Here is a 21957-nt window from a genome sequence, read left to right on the forward strand (position 1 = left end):
TACTTTCTCTGACCTCTTCTCTATGTGAAAATTGACACTTAAGTAAAGGCTGTTAATTCTTAAGGAAATAATGGCAAATAAACGTTACTAAATAAATAATAAGCAATAAGTAATATTAACATTACTATGTAGATAACAAATTTTAAGAATACATAGATTGTTAGCATTATTATATGAATAATATAATTAATACCTTGTTATTCCTTGATAATAAAATTACACTCACTTTCAGGTATGATGAACCATTTGTAGCAAACTAAAACTTCTACCAGGAACAGTTATAAAAGTCAGATAAAATGCAAAAGCTATCTATTTAAATATATCAGAGAGCTACAGAAGCACAAAGATTAGAGGACATAAAATTCTAGAGAAGGGAAAAGACTGGAGACACACAACCACTTTTTCTCCAGGAGATTTGCCAGTACTGGATGCAGACAAGAGGCTGAGAACCCAGGCTTGATTCTGGAATATGGCTAGGCTGACCAAAGTTTCTGGTGAAAGCTGAACTCACAAAAATGGATATGTGCTATCATCCCTAGGTAAATTTCTAAAAGAACAGTAAACAAATGTATAAATGATGGAGATAAACTATGAAATAAGAAAAAGTTTATTAATCCAAAAAAGGCAAGAAATCAGGGGAAATGTAAAAAAGGGGTATCATATAGCAAAAAAGTAATCCAGTGAATTACATTAAAGCCATTACTATATCAGTAATTTTATTTATATACATGAGCTAAATATAAGTAATATACTAAGATAGTTAGACAGGCTAAAGAAACCCACCACCTGCTGCTTACGGGAGGCATATCTTAAATATAAGGACCCAAAAAGTTTGAAAATAAAAGGATAAAAAAAGATAAACCATACAAACACTAACCAAAGATGGTGTAGCTATACAAACATTGAGGTACACTTTAAGGCAAGAAGCATTACTAGAGACAAAGAGGGACATTTCATAATGATAAAGGTATAAATCACAAGGATGTTGTAACATTTGTAAATAAATTTGCATCTAATAAATCAACTTCAAAATATATAAAGAAAAAATAGAACTAAATGAGGAATAGAAATTCTACTATTATCACAGGAGATTTAACCCATCTTCCTCAATAGCCGAAGAAAAAGAAGAAATAAAAATCAGTAAAGACAACTCATAGAATAAGAAAAAATATTTGTAAATCATATATCTGATAAAGGACTTGTATATAGAATATATAGAGAACTTTTAACTCAATAAAAAGACAACCCAATTTAAAAATGGGCAGAAGATCTGAAGACAGTTCTGCAGAGAAGATATAAAAATGGCCAACAATCATTGAAAAGAGGTTCTGTGAAAGTGGAGAAATCAGGATGCTCGTATATTACAAGTGGGAATGTGAAATGGTACAGCTGCTGTCGAAAATAGTCTGGCAGTTCCTCAAAACATAAAACAGACTTCTCATATGATCCAGTAATTCCACACCTAGGTATACACCTGAGAGAACTGAAAACATATCCACACAAAAACTTACATATGAATGCTCACAGTAGCATTATTAATAGTAGCTTAAAAGTACAAACAACCCAAATATCTATCCACTGATGAGTGAATAACAAAATATGATATACAGATGGTCCCCAACTTATAATGGTTCGACTTGACAATTTTTCAACTTTACAGTGGTACAAAAGCAATATGCATTCAGTAAAAACTATACTTCAGATTCTGAATTCTCTTTTCCCAAGCTAGCAACGTGTCATGTGGTACTCTCTCATGATGCTGGGCAGTGGCAGTGAGCTGCAGCCCCTAGATGGGCACGTGATCACAAGGGTAAACAGCTGGTGCACTACAGTGTACTGTGTTGCCAGCTTTTTTGGATATTGTGTTCTGAGCACATTTAAGGTAGGCTAGGCTAAGCTACGATGTTCAGCAGATTAAGTGTATTAAATGCATTTTCAACTTACAATATTTTCAATTTACGATGGATTTATCAGGATGTAACTCTTTCACAAACTGAGGAATATCTATATACACACAATAGAACATTATTCAGCCATAGAAAGCACTGAAGTACTGATACATGCTATATGGATGAACTTTTGAAAATATGCTAAATGAAAGAAGCCAATCACATAAGATCATGTATTATATAATTTCATTTATATAAAATGTCCAGAATAGGCAAATCTATGAAGACAGAAAGTAGATTATTTCCTAAACCTGGGGAAGGAGTGGGTTTGGGGGGAAAATGGGAGTGACTGCTAATAGGCATGGGTATTTCTATTTGGGGTAATGAAAATGTTCTGAAATTGGATAATGAAAATGGTTGCACCACCCTATAAATATACTAAAAACCACTAAATTGTATACTTTAAATGAGTGAATTTTATGGTAAGTGAATTATATCTCAATATAGGTGTTTATAAAAAAAGGAAAGAATCTATAGTGGTGGCAGTTAGGTGAATGAGAATGGTCACCCTTTGTGAGAGGTAGTGAATGGAACAGTGTTTCTGGGTGTTGATAATGCTGTGATTCTGGTGACACTGGTTTGTTCACTTTGTGAAAATTCATCAAGTTGTACACTTTCATTGTGTGTCTTCTGTCTTGATAAAAATTTTACTTTTAAAATAAACAAATACATACCAACAGGTGGACCTGCTGGCACAACGCATTTCTTTTCCACTCGTGAAGCAGGAGGTGCATTCTGGTTCTTAGCAAGATTTTCCTCTATTAATTCCTGTACCCGGGTTTCATTAATCTTTGGGAAAGGAAGAATATGAACTCGCAAGTGGGATCCTTCTGTTGGGCGTGGAACTTTCTGAAATGCCATATGAGGGTTTGGATTCTCCTGTAGCATCAAACATAGGTAAAATTATTCATAAGTTAAAATAACAATGGCAAATTGTCAGGAAGGGAGTGGGAGCTAAGAGGGACACAAATTAAATAAAATCAGATAGATGAGTGATTGTACAGACATTAGATACATGCCATAAAATACCGAGTACCAGAATCTTACATCTTACACAATCTATTGGCAGCATCTGATACAGCTGATCACTCTTATTTGTCCGTCAAAACTTTCTTTACTTGGTTTCTAGGTCTTCTGGCTATATCTTTATTTTTCTTCTCCCTAATCTTTTAATTATGCGAATATCCCTGGGCTCAGACCTTGGGTTTCTTTTCTATTCACACTTACTTCCTTGGTGGTAACTTGCAGTTTCATATCTTTAAACCACAAAAACACCAATAATTCACAAAATTTTATCTTCAACTGAGCTTTCTCCTGAACTCCATACCCATATATGCAATATAAGTATTTTCATTTGGATTTAAAATAATCTCTTAAATAAATGTCCAAAACGGAGCACTTAATCTTTACCTCCTCCAAATCTATTTTCAACAGTCTTCTCGTTTCAGTAAATGGCATATTTATTTTTCCAATCACTCAGGTGAAAAGCTTAGAGCCATCTTTAATGTCTTTTTCTAACACCCAAGTATCCATTCCTCTGCAAGTCTGTGGGCTTTGCCTTTAAAATGTTTATAACCTGTCCTCTTTTCGACACCTTGGTTCAAGCCAACATCTCTCATTTACTACAGAACGCCTGTCTCCTAACTGGTATCCCTGCTACCACCCTTGCTCCCTCCCTCCTCTATTTTTAACACTGCAGACAGACTGCTCTAGTTAAAAGTATTTTAAATCATCACCTAAGTACTCTGTTCATTTAAATACCTCTTTACCTTACTCAGAATAAAATCCGCAGCTTTTACAACAATTATAAGGCCTCACGAGATCTGGATTTTCTATGTATGACTGCGTCCTACTACTGTTTTCTTCTTTCGTTTTGCTCTCAACATATAGGCCTTCTTGTTCTTGCCTCAAGGCCTTTGCATATAACTTTTCTCTCTGCCTGGAATGTCTGTCCCCCCACCAATTTACAGCATCCTCTCTACCTTCCTTCATTTCTTTGCTCAAATGCCACCTTTCTTGGCCACCGTATCTAAAATTATATCCCCCAACATACTCTCTTTTCCCTTATTATATTTTTCTCTTTAGCACTTAGGACTTATCACATACTACATCTTTTATTTAACTTGTTTATTGTCTATCTTCCCTCAATAAAATGAAGTTCCATGAGGGTAGACATTTCTGTCAATTAAAAAAATACTTTTGTCTTCTGAATCTAAAACCTACCTGGCACACAGCAGGCACCCTAAACTACTTCCTACTGTATCCTAATGAGTGGGACACCATGTTGAACATGTATTAGGATTGCAATCATTGAATTATATGTATCAGCTAATATTTTTAGATCCTTAGTACTGGCATGAACTTTTATCTAGTCATCTAGTTAAGTAGGATTATATCTCAAATACTACAGGCAGAGTGGAATCCATCCTCTTTATTAAGTTCTCCAGGGAAGGCTGCTTTACAACCATTCTTAGACCAATTCTAGCATTTATTATCCTTTGCCAGAAAATTCCTTCCCCCCACCCTTGCCCTAAATCTATGTTATTCATCTTGTAGGTTAAGTTCCACACTACCCTATACATTCTCTGGACAGTTAAAAAGGCCAGCCGTCATCATCTATTAAAGCTGCTCTTCACAATTCTTTTTGGTTATGTGGCTCAGATCCAGATAAAGGAAAGGTTGAGCCAGGGCGGATGATACAGGTAGCACATTTCAGCAATATAATGGAAATAATACTCCTTTAAAGTGTTAAAAAACCTGGGTTCTAGTTTTTGCTCTTTTCACATAATGGATAAATAACTTTGCTTAAGACATATACTTATGCTTCTCCTACAAGGTTTCTAAGGTGAAATCAGATATAAGACTTGTTCTTGCCAAAGCACCCTTCATACACACTTTGTATTTACCCCTTATAACATTAGCAAAGGCAGGGAAGAATAAATAAGTAAATTCCTATGCCAAGTCTTTGCGATAACTACTTTTTAAACCATATGCTGGAAAAACTGTTTTAAAATTGTGCCTGTATTAACATCAAAACACTACTGGTCTGCAGTTTCTGAAATTGCTTTTTCAAAAACTCGTATGTTCTTTAGGTGCAAATTTAAAGTATCTTTTCAAAAGTTATAAATATCAATTTTCTAAAAGCCATTGGGCAGATTTTTTTTTTTCAGGCTAGGTCGGTAATTCATGTGGATTTTGAAGTCTAAATCAGAATAATTTAAAATATATTCTTCACAACTTTTGTTTCTATTTACACTTATTTTCTTTATAATAAAAATCAAAACTTTAAATAGATTTTTCCATTATGGAAATATTCATTATAACAAAATTTAAAACATGGGGAAAAAAGTAGAAAGAAAATCTTCTTAGTGATGCCAATATCTTTTTTAGCTATATTTTATCTTTCTTACTATATACTCTTCTCTCTTGTTCCAAAAATGACTAAAGGCGGTTTAGAAAAATAAGAATGCAAATAATGCTTCTATAAAAATCCTATAATGTGACAAGTTCCTTCCAAACTTTATAAGGAAGAACAAAGACCCAGAAATAGTCAAGGCAGTTCTGAAGAAGAGTGAAAGGAGAAGTCAAACTTTCTCGATACCAAACTTATATAAACCTTTAATAACTAACATAGTATGGCAATTGGTATTAGTGAAAGGTTAAAAGAGCTAATGGAATAGAGAACCCAGAAATAGGACTCTATTTTTGAAAATGTGATAGAGACAGGTGGCACTACAATTCACAGGAAAAGGTTGGACAATTCAATGAGAGAGGGAATACAAGTATTTTTAATTCATGGTCTCTGATGCCAAACCACCTGAGTCAAATCCCTGTTTAGCAACTTACTAGTAGAGTGACCTGGTATAGTGTCAATTCACTTACCATTTGTATTTTAGTTTCCTCGTTTGTAATGAAGATAACAATATAGTACCTACTTCATAAGGTTCTTGTGAGGCTAGAATGAGTTGTTACAGGAAACTTTTCGAATACACACACACATACTTCCCCAGAATAATTCTGAAAGCTGTTTCCAAAAGTCTACGGCACATTCATTCGAAAAATCTTTATTCACTGCATATTCTATGGCAGCAGTTCCCAGTCTTTTTGGCACCAGGGACCAGTGCTCGTATGAGAATTTAATGTCTGATGATCTGAGGTGGAGCTGAGGCGATGATGCCAGCGCTGGGGAGTGGCTGCAAAAACAGATGAAGCTTTGTTGCTCACCTCCTGCTGTGTGGCCCGGTTTCTAACAGGCCACGGACCAGTAATGGTCCACGGCCTGGGGGTTGGGGACCCCTGTTCTATGGCATGACACTAGGCCTCTAAAACTAAAGTCATCTCTTTCTCCCAAGATTCCCAAATCACCAGCTACTTATATTTTAACAAAAACAATAATAATAATAGTACTAAATAATGGTTTAAACAGAAATCATTAATTAAAGATATTGCTATTAGTCGTCAATAGTGTTTTTCTTCTCATAAGCAATTAGAAATATTGTAAACCAAATCCAAAGACAATTAAGAATAATAAGCATTTTTTTTTATCATTTTTTAAAGCAAAGTTCAAAGATGAGGCTATCCTTTAGTTGTATAGATATTCTACATAAAAATTCAGGTTATGGTTAAAATTACTAAATTATATTCAATTGTGTTTTGAAGATTGAAAAAGAACTCATGCCCCTAAACCTAGTATATTTGGTTTTCTGGCTGCTGTGTCTGTACATTGCTGCCCTCTAACGGGCACTGTGGTAAATATAAAGGACCACATTTACCGCCTTACACCCAGCTTGGTCACATAATGACATCTGAGAAGACAGCAGAAATGAGAGGAAGTTTAAGGCTCACAAACTCTACATATTCTTAGAAACATCTGCTCTTACTTGTAACTCCAAATGCATTCGGACTAGTCTCTTGAAGATTACTGAGCTCATTAAAAACTGCAGCCCAATTTTGTTGTTGAATCTCCTTATTGAAACAAGGAAATTCATTCTTTTCCAAAAGAATAAACAAGAAGCCAAATTTTCATCTTGAATTGCAGAGAAATGCAAATATAAAATAATAATCATGGAGTTACACAACTCAACACTTATAGTGAACATGGTAAAAATTGTGTCCAAAGCAATCATGATGAAATGCCCAAGAAAACTGGCAAAATGCACTATTGCTTAGAGGAAATTCTGAAGTTGGATAATGATTCTCAAAAAATGTTCTCTGTAATTCTGCTGTAAGAGCATATTATAGTAATGAGAGGTACAATGATTTTCTCAGACTTGAAAAAATGACACACACACCATCTGGTCTGGAAACATAGATTTTTCTCTTTTCTTGGCAAGCCAAATGAAAATATGCCTAGGACTTACAGAAAATGAGGCTGAGAATGCACTTCAAATAAAAGCACAGCAAAACAAAACAAAAAACCCCAGCCACTACTGGAAATTCAAAGTAGGCAACAGCCACATTGGGAAAAAAATTTCTTTCTACACACTGGTCAGTAGTGAATGACAAATCAGTGTGACCTTGTTAGAGGTTACCAACTTTCCCATATTAACTTAATTAATATTCAATTAATATTTAATGTGAACCAATTATATCTAGAGCTGTGTGGGACAGTAAGTTTCACAAAACCTTTCAAATACAGCAAAACCAATACTATCACTGGACTAAGTTGTTAAACACTGAGAAAATGTAACTGGACTTTTTAGAGTTGCCTGGCTGCGAACACCATACTGACAGAATGAAACATTCTCAACTTTCCATCCTCACAGGCTTGTCAATAATCACCCAATTAAATTAACATCTCAACTTTAATACAAATAAATTAGGTATATGACTTTGATATCTAATGTCTAACATCTAAATTAGGACTGGTTGCCCTAATCCAGAGTTTCTCAACCCTGGCACTATCGACATTTTGAGCTAGATAATTCTCTGTTGGGGAAGAGGAGTGTTTTATATATTGTAAGATCTTTAGAAGCATGCCTAACCTCTACCTATCAGATGCCAGTAGCATACCCTCTCCAGTTGTGATAACCAAAAATGTCTCCAGATATTGCCAAATTTCTAGGGGTGGGGTGGGGGATTTCCCCTGTTAAGATGGAAGTTCCATATTCTAAGACAAGTATTATTTTTATAAGTACTAAGGAAGCATATAGTGACTAAGAGACCTATACTCTCACTCACCTACTGACATGCAAATTGAAACTATAATAAGATACCCCCACACAACTATTAGAATGGCTAAAAAGAAAACAAACAAAACAAAACAACTGAGAATACCAAGTGTTGGTGAAGATATGGAGCAAATGAAACTCATATATTGCTGGTGGGAATGCAAAATGGTTGGTTATAGACACCTGGGAAGACACTCTGGCAGTTTCTTACACAGTTACCATTTTGTTAGCATACCCTCCAGCATCCTACTCCTAAATATTTACCCAAGAGAAATTAAAATTTATATTCACATAAAAACCTATGCAAATGTTTAGAGTGGTTTTATTTCTAATTGCCAAAGTATCCTTCAGCTGGTCAACAGATAAACAGAACTTTGGAATACTACTCAACAAGGAAAAGGAATTAACAACAGATATAAGCAGTGACGTAATGCACTGAAATGCATTATGCTAAGTGAACGAAACCAAACTCAAAAAGCTACACAATGACATCATGGAAGAGGCTAAAACTACACAGACAGAAAAGAGATCAGACACTGAGAATTAGAGGTGGTAGGAGGATGTGACTACAAGGGATAATTAAGGAAGTTTGGGGGGTAATAGAAATGTTCTATGTCCTTATTGTGGTGGTGGTGGTTGTATAACTTCATTCATCTGTCAGAACTCCAGAACTGTACATTAAAAAAGGCCTAATTTTACTTTATGTAAATTATATACAGTAAACTCGACTTAAAAATGAATAAATCAAATAGGATGGGGGAAGAAGACTGATTTTTATGCTTCATTTCCTCATAATAAGCTAAGTTGTTTATGTTTTGACTTTTTAAGACTAAGATGATCACAATATTTTACTTCCTTCCTACGACAAAAACAAAATCCTTTGACTCACAACAAAGAGTACAAACATCATCAGTATAGACTAAATTTGCCTGGGAGTATAATTAATTTTCTGCAGAGATGTAAAGAGTGTAGATCTTACATGGTTTAGAATGGCTATTCCTGTATTTGGGCTTTGTTCTCTTGTTAGGATTTTAAAAACTATTTGTTTCAATGCTGGGTAATGAAATAATGGTAAACCACAAATAAAAATCTCATTTTATAAGAAAGCCTGAGTGCTCTCATTTTTCCTTTAACTTTTAAGAAAACTGTCAGAGAATTAAAACATCCAGCCTACATTTATGTACTACTGCAGATGCAAAACAAATTAGAAAAGCAGCACTATGTAAACCAGTGAAACACATCTCTAACTAATTTCTTAATGTCTTGAAATGGAGGTTTTAAAAAATTCTTGTCCTGGCTTATCTTAACATACTCATTTTGTGTGCAGTTAGTGGTCCTTTATAAGATATATCTAGAATCATAGGGATAGAGCAGGTAAGTAGCTAAATCTTCATGCAGACATTGAAGATTCTAAAAGACAAAGTGGGCAGACCCAGGATTATCGATTGGACATGGAAAGGAAAGCTGTATAAATGTATGGCCAATCATCTTCATGGTATAAACCTTACCAATGCTTACACAATTTGTCTCCAATGGATTTATTCCTTTCCTTCCCCTTCATTCCACTTCTCCATTCCCCTCCTCTACCAGTCACCAAACACTTTTCTTATTTAGGAAGCTCCATTAAGTCAAAAGAACAGTTAAAGTCAGTTACAATTTACCCTATTCATGTCTACTCACATTCCTACAATTCATTCTTACTCACTAAAAAACAATATAAAGGAATGGTGAGAGGAAACTGGAAAATGAAGGTTCGCTTTTGAAATATGTCAAAGGGAAGTGAAGGAGAGAGGCTAGATACACATACCAGAGTTCAGTGTAATAAAGTATTTACAAACATCTGAATGGAATCACCAGGTCTCAATTATAACCCGATAATAAGGAAATAGTTAAATTATATGGTTGGTTCTTGCTTACCAAAAGGGAATTTTAGAAATGTGATTTAAAAAAACTGACTAGTTAAAAATAGAACCATTTGGATTATTTTCCTTACATTGAGACCATCCTTCCTCCCTCCCCTCAACTTCCTGCACAACCCAAGAAAGTAACTTTTCAACTTCGTAAAATATTTACTTCAGGAATGTTGAGACCATCAAGGATTTCAGAATTTTAAAACTAGAAGGAATCCCGGAAAGTCTGATGACAATCCATTGGGATGTTCTCTAATTTCCACTCCTCGTGTACCCTCTTCTCAAAGTTTTAGGGGACTTGTGTACCTAGAAAATAGCTGGCAATAAATAGTAGATGCCTAATACTGAATGAATAGAATTGATTAAACTAAATGGAATAGAAATAATTGTGTATAGTGGGGAGGAGGAGTCCAATAATGGCTCAAGAAGTGTAGAATTCATCTGAAGGGTGATCTCCACGTCTTACCTAATAACACAATCCCTCATGATGACCACTTCACAAGTGTTAAAGAACAGTGGTTGTTTGCGTTTTACATTCACCTGTAATAATGTAAAATTACTAAGTATTTATTTTATTGCAGTTTTTAGTTTGTGTGGGCTTGGTGTAAACTATGTATCATAAAATTTAAGTTCTATAAAGGCAAGAAAGGAGTTTACTTTGTTTTTGCATCAGTGGCTTGGCACACTCCCTTACATACACTGTATACTTGGTCATGTAACAGAGATAAAGCTGTGTCAGAACCCTAGCTCTGGTCACTTACTGGCTGTAAAATTTCATAGTTCTGGAATAGGCTCGTAAAGATCTAGGAAATAAACATTTAGTATTAAAAGAATCAGTCCCAGAGTATCAAACACCGATTTCCATTTGATGTTTTGTTATTCTTCGAAATCCATCAATAGATCTCTCCTGCCGGCAAGGGAAAAAAACTTTCTAATCTTCGGTTTCCTTACATATCAACACTGCCCTATCTAACTCACAGGGTAATTTCCAAGATTATATGAGAACACATGTTAAGGTGCTTCACAAAGAACAAAGCATAAAATCAGCCATTGGAAATATTACTATTTTTCCAATTGGAGATGAACTAGTCTAATGGAGTGAGACGATAGGATTAGGAATTGGCTAGATGAAAACTGCTTAATTTAAAATCTGAATTCAATTACTTAGAGCCATATAATCTTGAGCCAATTATCCGCAGGAAAATGAGGATAATGACATTTATCTAACATTAATGTTATGAAGATTAGAGATGATATATGTAATGTGATTAATCCCATGCCTGGCATGTTGTTCTAAACAGTCAATATTTATTATTATTACAACAGAGCAACAGAAATTTCTAATGTGTTCATGCTATATACATTAGTTCTATACAGTCGCCATAAATGGCAAAGACTAGCAGAGAATAGAAGTTCTCCTTCTGATAGAACTTTTCTTAAATTCCTAGTATTCTAGTCAAGAAATAGACTTATTATAGTATTGGACACAGTTATATGTGGAGTTCAGGGTATCAGTCCAAGGGATAAATTTTAGAATAACTTCAGAAATAAAATTCATAAATAATTGAATAAAGAAACACAATTTAGTATTCTTGCTTTTATTCAATTGGTTCTCAAATTTTGAAAGGATGTGACTAATGACCCAACATCCAAAACAGTACACCTATGCAATAATTAAGTTAAATAACACCAGGATACTGACCCCAAATCCTTTCTAACTATATCTCCTGAAAAAATACATCTTCCCTCAACTTTCCCTTGAAGACCAAACTTCCCACTTACTTTCCTTTTCTTAGTGAAGGATTCAACTCTGAAAAGCTTTATAAGCAGAAAGAATGACTAGTAATCATTAGCCAAAATCCATTTTGCACATTATCTCCCTATCACCTTAGGTTCTCTTCTTTCCTGGTATCTAAATTATTATTACACACCTTACCAGTGTGAAATATCAATCTTTTAAACTTATTGCATTTCTTTTATACAGAGAATATTTTCACCTTTAAGTTTCTGTGGTCACTTGTCAGTTTGCTATTTTTCTTTCAGCTTTTCACTCCCTGTCTGTTCGAAACAATCCAACTCAAATGATTATCCTGATCCAGTGGACAATTACTATATCAAGGTAAAGCACAGTAAGTACATTGGTCAATTCTATCTGTGGTAGTTCTGGTCTCTAATGAGTCTAATATTTGTGTCTTAAAATGCCCAATATACTCTTAAGAGGACAGAGACCTAAATGAAAATCACAACGAAGGCAAATGACACACTGGAAAATTGTGACTAAGAAGTTTTCATAATACGGTGGTTGACAAGAAAATCACTTAAAAAATATGGTCTATTTTGATGCACAGTACCAACTGTAATATCTTATAAATTATAGTCCCAAAGGTCTGAAGTTAGAGCAAAAAGATTATCACTAGAGAGATGAAACTTTTTAGTTTTTCAAACAAAACACTTTATTAGTACTTTTAAAATCAATGACTGTCTAAATAAATATACTTACTTACATTTTTGAATAGTTGCTCAGCAAGTTCTCTGACATGCTTTATCATCTTCAATGGGTTATTTTCTTCAACTTTAATCCGCTCTACTTCGAAAGCTACCAACTGGAAAAAAGAATCAAACAGCAAAACATCAACTCCAAAATATGCTGAATTAGAAAAAAAACTATGTGATAATTTCATACAACTGGCAAACCAACAAGCATTCAAAATATATAGTGTTATTAGAACAAAATATTTTAGGTTTTTACTGGGCTTTACCTCTACTCTAGAGTTACAGAGTGAACTAAGTCCTTGGATAGTCTGGTGGTCTCTCCCTGATGATTCAGGGCCCTATTTCTTCTTGTGAAAAGTCATTCCTGAAACTCAGACAGACTCTCTAGTTTTCCAGGTCTCACTAAGAGAATTCTCTCACTCAGAGAATTTCAGATGGTCAGACAGTCTTCAAACATTTCCCTAACTCACCAAACATGAGTCACATGTTTAAGTGAGGTCGCTCAGAAGCTAGTCATAGCTCTGCACATCACTAAACTGAGCTTCAGTTTCTTCATCTCTAAAATAAGATGATAATCTTATTTTCATAGGAAGACGATGACCTTTAGGCTCCTTCTAGTTCTCAAATTATATAAACTCCAATCCATTTCTTTATTAAATAATTGATGGGAGAACTGTGTGAATGTGTACACTGGGAGTGAAGAAAAGAGTACTGACAAGGAAAAAAAAACTGTGAAGAGGATGGGCTGATTTTTTTTTTTAAGAGTATAAGATTTTTCCTTCTAGGAGCTAATAGATGCACCGAGGCAGACAGACATATAAAACTATAGTTTCACCTATTCTAGGTCAGGATTCAGAAAGACTGTCAAATGAAAGCAAATATTTCTCCCTTCTAACAGTTATTTGAGTGGATTGCGGGGATAAGACAACACACGATGCAAGCTGCTTCTCAAAGCTCCATAAGCCTGTCATGTAGTTGGCTACCCTAGGCTAAATGAAAACAAGGATCCCTTTCTCAGGAGCAAATATTATTTTCCTACAAAAGCAAATTCACATGCAAACCAATTAAATGGCCGAAGCAGGTAGAAGAAAGAATTACTTAGGTCTGATGTCTCATTCCTTTTAGGCCCTTGACTGAAGTATTTATGTGAACTGGCTTTCAAGTAACAATGTCAACAAGATATCAAAAATCATCACTGTAGGCAGAACATAGAACTTGATGAATACTAAAGCGAGACCCAACAGGAATCCTGGACAGACTCCTTGCCTATCATTGTTTCTAATCTGGAGAAAATATATATTTTATGTATATAAATATACATAATAAAAGCTAAGTTGTCATATAAAGTTAGAGACACAACATAAAGCTTAACGCAGACTAGTGGCTCTCAGAGTCATCTCCTCTAGGAAAATTTGGAAGAGGTGGTGAGCTAAGAGCAGATCATAGAGAATGAAAAGTCATAGTTAGGCTGAAAGGTAGAAGGAGGGCACTCCAAGCAAGGGAAAGACTTATAAAAATAGAGACTGCATCAAGCAAGTTTTCTGCAAGTAGACAATCTGACATTAGTTGTGCTAAAATTGTCAGAGGAAGTTACTAAAAGAATTTGGATAGAAAAGAAAGGGGGTTCATAAACCAGTTAGTATTCAGAATGCTTTAGAGACTGTTAAAATGTAGGAGTTAGAAAAGACTCTGAAGAGTATCTGATTTAACTCCATAAAACATTATGTATCAATTACTTAGTTCAGAATCTAAAGGTCGATATATGTTAGTATTAGATAATCAATGATCGGTCATCTTTAATGTTGGTATTAGAGAATCAGTGATCAGTAATTGATCAGAAGGAACTGTACACCTCAGGGCAATTGCTCCTAAATCCTCATATGCATTGTGTTAATTATCAGTAAAAGCATTTGTCTCCATACTCAGAACTAAAATGTGCCTTTTCTTTCATTCTTCCCTATGAATACTTAACTATGAATATTTTTACAGAGAATACAAGATCCTTCTCTGAACTAAGGCTCTTTAAGACTTTTGATTCCTATTTTCTCTATATAAAATAAAACTACCAGCAGCGAAGTAAGATCATTATTACTATTCTCCACTGTCTTGGGTGCCAGGAGTGTTTTTCTTTTATAGACTTCAGGAAATTTTAGATTTATTGAGTCTAATACAATGCTCTTTCAGAGCATTTTTTAAAAAACTTTACATTCAAATTCTATTGCAAGATGGCAAAAATTCGGCCAACAGTTAAGGGCTATAAAGTTTCATTATATCATGTTCTATACATCAGGTTGTATACATCAGAATGAGCTACTGTGAAAACGGTTTAATGATAAATGGAAAGATGCATTAAAGTAAGAGAAATCACTATTAACGCAAAATAGCATCCTTATTTTGAATCACATCTGTTCGAATTTTCCCATTATATGGCCGATTCCTTGAAGAAAGAGACTTAAATCTGTCTTCCATATATTTAATACCTCCCAAAAAAGTTAGACAGCTGTTGATTACTGATTAGTAAGAATGCCACTAAGATAAACTATGGCTCTAGGACACTGATAGACTACAGTAACTATTTGAAATCACATATCTATACATTAAACTTAGACCTTTCTATGAAACCGATAAAGGAATCATGCTATTGCCTTCAAAAATAAGAATTCTATTTATACAATCATTATCAATTTTTCAAAAAGATTTTAATCAACTATTTAAAATTCAGTTTTCAAGATTTTTATGTACTTCTGAGGCATCCTATAATTGTATTTTTTTCTCATTTTCCTTATATATATTATAAATACCAAGATCTGCTAAGCATAACAGCTAATAATATTTGGATTATTTATACTTAATTTATAATATAGTTAAGATTTTGATTAAAGTCTGAAATACTACTTCTCTACTTTTAACTACTAGTCTAATTTTGTCTGTAAATAATGTATTCATTTGATAAGAACTATACCTCATCGAAGAGATCACAGGATCTATAGGGAGGACCTCTTTCTGAAACAAAACCTGCAAATGCCATTCCATTGAGTACTTTAGTGAGGAAATCATTCTCAACCAAACCACGCTGCCCCAAGAAAGCTGTCTGTAAGAAAGAAAATGTGAAATGAATAATTTATCACTTAGTAATGAATGAATGATCAAAACAAAAGAGAATGATAAAAGCCTGAATAAATGTCTTTATGCATAGATATGTTATTATAAAATACATTTCTCTCAAAAAGAGTTTTTGATATCTGAAATACTACATGTACTGGAAAGAATAAAAATGAATCTGTTTATAAAGCAGGAGGAAAATCAGAAATTAACACTCAATTTTAAAAGAAAAACGAAGTTAAAGTCAATGTACTCTAACGAAAAACATGTCAGTTCCAAAGTAATATTAAATATTATCATCTAACCACAGAAAGCAGAGATCTGAGATATCAAGTAACCTTATTTGATTAATTAAGGTCAAAAAACATGGCTTGAAAAAGACAATCAGTTGTTTTATTAACTTACAGTCTACATTTTGGATAGATACCATATGGTACTGTATCTTACTTTGTGAAAATGTATTACTGGTTCTGCATGAATTCTTATAAGTTGTAGGCATGATCTATATCCTTGGAAAAGTTGCGCGAATAATCTAAGAAAAACTGCACGTACTTCTTTATCCTGAAAATATAAGAAGAAACATGATAGGCAACTTAATTTCTTAAAAAACAAATAAAATATTAAAAGGTAAAAAGCTGGAAAGAAGCTGAGAAATATTTAATAAATCTTTCTGTGCTTCCTGCACATAAATCTCATTTGTGGCAGCCCTGAGTGGTGGGCAACTAGTCCATCCCACTGGTGCACACTGTAGGCTGTTAAATAGCTTTTTCTGAAGTTGAAGTAAACAAAACTTGCCTCTAGTACTTCCAACTTTCCTATCAGAAAAAACATAAGTCACAGAGTCTCCCTGCTTTACCATTTTACGGAAGGGCATATTTCCTAAGTCATTTGATTTTTATAGCCATCAAAAGAATTCTTCACAAATATAAAAGAAAAAAAAAACTCAAAAGACTATATTTTAAAAGCTTATAAAATTCTTCCAAAGTTCATCCAACTCAAAAAAATCTATTCTTATCTTAATAAGGTATGACTTAAAATCTGTTTTGATAATTCAGGTTTTAATAAAAGCATAGTTTTAGAACTATAAGGAAACTTACAGATTTATTTAGTCAAATCTTTATTTAGTCAAATCTGTAAGAATGCTTAAGGAACTTGTCAAAGGTGTCCAGCTCTACAAGGCTCCTTACTGGCCACAAGCTCATCTCTAAGAAACTCAATGAGCAAAATAAAAATAAAAAATCTTTGTTATATACCCACTCTTTTATGGCTTCTAATTGGAACTATTTTGATCTACTCCTTCCTCAAACTAAATTCTCTCCTGTTATCAACAACCTCTGTTCCCATTTTTTGTTAGCTTCTCTTTTTTTATTCTTGCCTGACCTTTCTGATTTGACGCTTGGCACAGTTTTCCAGATTACAACTTAGGTTCTGATTTTTTTGTCCCATACTTATCCATGCCTCCTCAGGGCAATGGTCTTGGCCTTTCTCCCTAGCAGGTCAGTGTGCTGCCCCATGGCTCTTCTTTGAGCAGGTCACAAGGTCAGTCAGTGGCAATTCTCCTAATTTCTAATTTGGTGCACTTTTTACTAGGTTGTTCATTTAACTCTATTTTTTTTACAAGGCTGTCCATCTAATTCAGATTATTTAACAATCATACAAATAAAAGTACAGCTCTCTCTTTAAAGGCATCAAATTTGAATCTTAAACTTCTTACCAGCATTTTTGAGTGGGATAAAGCTGTTCGTGGAGGGGGAAAAGCATGATCTGCTACTTCTAAATCTGGGTGTAGAACCTAAAACAAATAAGTTTTGTTAAGTAGAAGGTCTTAATATCAATAAAGCCTATTATTTAATCTACTTGGAGCATTAAGATGAAAAAGTGTCAGTCTATGAATTACAGTATATTTTTTTCCATGAAATACAACGCATTTAGTTGAGGCAGCTCTGTATGTACTGCTGTGGAAAGATCTGCGAGACAAAATATTTAATGGAAAAAACCATTTTCTAGAAAAACACACATAATATAATCTCATTTATTTGAAAATAAAACAAAACAAACCCTAAATCTATATATATGTACATATAATGATATATTGAGAAGGGAATGGTCTAGGACCGAGCAATTTGTCTATACAGTTGAAAATTTTAAACAAGCATTGTTCTTATGTTTCTTAATGTAATGAAAAATTAATTAGTTACTTAACTGAAATACTTTGGAAAAAGAGAATAAGCTCACAGTTCAGACAGGTAAAAGTACAATACAATGATACAAGTACTATAAATATACGAAGAATAATATATGAAATGTAAAGTAAAATTAATTCGACTTAGGCAAAGCTAAAAAATGGAGGTATCATTTGAGTTAGGCTTTGAAGGAAAGGAGGTTGGGGAGCAGGAGAGGAAAAAAGATCCATGCAAAACTTAAGCAGAGAAAAAAATGAAAATGCATCAGTATGTAGCAAATTTTTGTTTTTTTGCAGAACCATTTTCAAATACTCAGGTTTTGGTAGTATACTTTTAATAAACCAAAAGACTCAAAACAATACTTAAAAATGACACTAAAATAGTGACAATATTTATAACCTAATCACCTGATCATTACTACAGTATAATAATGTCTTCATGTTTATAAAGTCAACCATGGTTATTACATAGTTCAAGAACTGTGTTGCCATTTGATTAAAATTATTTACTAACCAAATGAAGCTCATATACTTATGTATCAAAGCTCTCACACATTCTACCAAATGTGATTTCATTTTGGTCCAAGTTTGACAATATACTATGCTCTATGTCTTATTTATAATACTACATTGTAACACATAATCCACCATTATGCTTGACAACTACAAAAATAGGAATACTCAGTTTTATCAAAAATGAATTTTACTCATTGATTAAATTTGGTGGCACAAGTATTGCAGGTTAAGGTCTATCAGTGTGCAGCAGAACCTCTACTGAGAGCCACTGACTTAAGAATTAAAATCTTAATCTTTGTTAATATTAGTACTTAATTCCTGAATAATTATAAATATCATTAGTAAGTAATCACCTGTAAGATTTAAATAATTACTTAAGAGTTCTAAAACACTGAACTTTTTTTCAATCACTCAAATACTACCTTCTCAGCCTTTAATATATCCTTATACCATAGAAGCAATTATTTAGTTAATATTTTTCTTTAAATTGTCTTCAAATCAATTTATCTCTTTGAATTTAGTATTTTCTTAGGTGTTATCATCTGTGAAATCATGTTTTATATGCTAATTTATTTTTAATAAACACTATAATAAATACATAATTATTAAAATAAAAATGGTTCCCATACACAACTCAAAATAATCTCCATACTTTACTTTGGGAAATAGTCTTCTAATTATCCTATGTATAAGACAATCATCCTACAGATAAAAACCAGCAAACAAGGACCGAGAGATAGAATGTGATTTGCTCAATAAAATTAACGGGCAGAATCTAGACTGAATTTAGGTTTTCTGAGACCTACACAAATATTCTTTCCACTCTATCACATCTTGTATTCCGGATAAGAAATTACATTAGAAAAAATCAGTCTTCTCTAAATGTTCTCCTCCTATAAGATACCACTGCAACAACAGAGGGACTAATACAAATTTGAAATTTTCCAAGAAAAAATCCCTCCTGGTGGTGTTAGACTTCTGAGTTCCTATTTAAGGGAGAAAAAAGATTTTAAGCAGCTCAGCCTGGAATATTATTCAAGAAGAATATGAAGGCCTTAGTTCTAATAATGCCTTGAAAAGGAATGCAGAATTTCTGAGTTTCAATTTTCTGATGGATAAATGGGCACCTAAAATGTTGTCAGCAAAAATAAAATACTGTGCTTTTAAAAATCAACTAAGGTAAAATAACAACAACAACAAAATTAAATTCATTTCAATGAGAAACACCCATGCCACAAGGTTTCTTAAAACTTCACTGCATAAAATGTTGGGCATTAATCTACCTATAAATTACATCTTTCTGCAGTAACTTGAAAACATTGCCAAACAATATCACACTGTTTTGCAAGTAGCACATCTACTGAAGAGGAATGAGATGTGAATAAGGAGGTTGAATGAGAAAGAACAAATGCTAGCCTTTAATGGGGAATTAGTGACTTCAAGGTAGTATCTGGTCTTGTTTTCACAGGTGTGTTTCTAATACCTAGGACGGTATTTAGTATATAAGCTGAGTGAAAGAATGAATGTAGAACAAATATTCAGTTAAGATTAAAAGTATGTTCTTTAGATAATATCTAGTAAAGACTCCTAAATACTATATGAGGCTATATTCATGTTTTAAGAACTCTCTTTTTTAAGTAATTACACTGCCAATGATTTCTAATTGCCAATGATATCTAATATCTTAGTTTAAATTTAAATCAAAGAAAATCACTATTTTAAAAAATGTCATACCAAAGAAAGAGCTGCTTGAGTCTGATGTAGAAGTGGTTCCGGGAGGGAAGAGAGGTGAATACATTCAGGAATTTTAATAGTGCCTCCATCCAAATCTGCTATGATTACATCTAACTGAAGGAGATAAAAAATTAATATAATTACAGAAATGTATTTGTTGTTAAGCAAACTAATTTGGCATACACTAATTCAAAACGAGAAGCTCCAGCTGTGGGAACAAACTCTTGCTCATCCATAGTAACAGAATGCTGGGTTCGTGGCTTCGCAGCCACTGTATGCAGTAGTCCCCTCTTATCCGCCATTTTGCTTTCCCAAGGTTTCAGTTACCCTCAGTCAACTGGTTAGAAAATATTAAATAGAAAATTCCAGAAATAAACAATCCATATGTTGCCATATCGCAGTGCTTTTTTCGCATAATCCTTATTTTATCTAATAATGGTCCCAAAGTGCAAAAATAGTGATACTCGCAATTTGGATATGCCAAAGAGAAGCTGTTAAGTACTTCCTTTAAGTGAAGAGCTATGTATGTATAGGAAAAAACAGTATATACAGAATTGAATACTATCTTTGGCTTCAGGCATCCACTGTGGGTCTTTTAATGTATCCCATGTGGATGATGGGGAACTACTGTATTTCCCAGCTTCCTTTGAAATTAGGTGTGACATGGGACTAAGTTTCTGCCAGTAGAACATTAGAAGTAATGTGTACACCTCCAGTTACTCAAAATAGAGGATATGTAAGGCTCTCCTATGCTTTTTCCCCCACTTTGCATGGCTGAAACTATGAACTAGCAGCAACCCAACCTTGAACCTTCAGACGATAATAATGCCTGAGGGGATTCCAGCGGAGAAACAAGAAGGAAAGAAGCTTGGACCTTTCATTAGTTCATAAAGAAAACTGGTCTGGCATAATAGAACATCTCTATGGACTGCTGCATGAATGTAAAATTAAACTCCATTTTGTTTGGGCCATTGCATTTTGGATGCTTTATTATAGTAGTTTAGTCATAACTTAAATAATATAGTAATCATTACAAGAGTTATTAACAAGCAAAAAAAATAGTATATGTTAAAATGGTACTGTTTAGGAGCTCAAAATATAAACTTATTTTTATCATTCTACAAAAGTTTATTTAAAATAATTTGCATAAAAAGTGTAATAAGGAAAGTAGCCAAGATTGCTGAAGTTATTACATTGATAACAGGATTGAAATTTATTCTACAAAAATTAGGAACTTTGCTTTTGATAACAATTGGTTTGTCCTGCCTTCAAAGAAAAAAATTGACTGGAAAAAAATTAACTACAAACCAAATGGGTATGCTTCTAATTATTACTAACTAATTTTTACTGAATATGTTTATTGATTTACACATATTTTTAGAAGGCAATATCAAAGTTAAACAGGAACTGGATATTAACATATAAGGTTAGGGAGAATGATTAATATATGAATGAGGGTCCTGTTTATAATTACAATGTTGAATAGTCTGTCAGTTTAAATGACACCTATGATTTGATTAGAACTCTAATTACGTATGAAATACCAACAGAGCTGGCATTTAAAACTAAAAGTAGAATTACAAAATCTTAAAGATCTATGGATCGCAGATATCATATAGCTCAACTTTTCAGGAGAGAAGTATTCTTAAACTCCCTGAAAACTGTCATGTAATCTGTTCCTTGCACTCTCACAGTGCTTGAGAGTACACTCCTTACATAAGGAAACCCACTCATCATCACTGGGCAGCTCTAATGATTGAAAACTCTCAAAATGAGCAGAAATTTGCTTCTATATCCACTATACCCACTTACTGTATTTCAGCCTTTTAGAGCTACAAAAAACATATCTTACTCTTCTTTCCTATGAAAGCCACTTAAATATTTATCTTTAGTTATCAAAC

The 21957-nt window shown here is 33.5% G+C and overlaps 1 protein-coding gene across 4 annotated transcripts in view; it reads right to left on the reverse strand.

Annotated features, from left to right (window-relative positions):
• SBF2 (SET binding factor 2) overlaps nucleotides 1-21957 on the reverse strand; it is a 369201-nt gene that overhangs the window by 136566 nt on the left and 210678 nt on the right. For all 4 annotated transcript variants that reach the window (XM_039863556.1, XM_039863554.1, XM_039863555.1 and 1 more), the window contains exons 9-14: nucleotides 20057-20170; nucleotides 17339-17416; nucleotides 16072-16185; nucleotides 15485-15613; nucleotides 12534-12632; nucleotides 2624-2828 (exon numbers count right to left, since the gene is read on the reverse strand). In XM_039863556.1, the coding sequence (XP_039719490.1) occupies nucleotides 2624-2828; nucleotides 12534-12632; nucleotides 15485-15613; nucleotides 16072-16185; nucleotides 17339-17416; nucleotides 20057-20170 (739 nt within the window). The remainder of the gene's footprint in view (nucleotides 1-2623; nucleotides 2829-12533; nucleotides 12633-15484; nucleotides 15614-16071; nucleotides 16186-17338; nucleotides 17417-20056; nucleotides 20171-21957) is intronic.

The sequence above is a fragment of the Pteropus medius genome, unplaced genomic scaffold, assembly GCF_902729225.1.
Source record: "Pteropus medius unplaced genomic scaffold, Ma_sr-lr_union100, whole genome shotgun sequence".
NCBI classification, from domain to species: Eukaryota; Metazoa; Chordata; class Mammalia; order Chiroptera; family Pteropodidae; genus Pteropus; species Pteropus medius.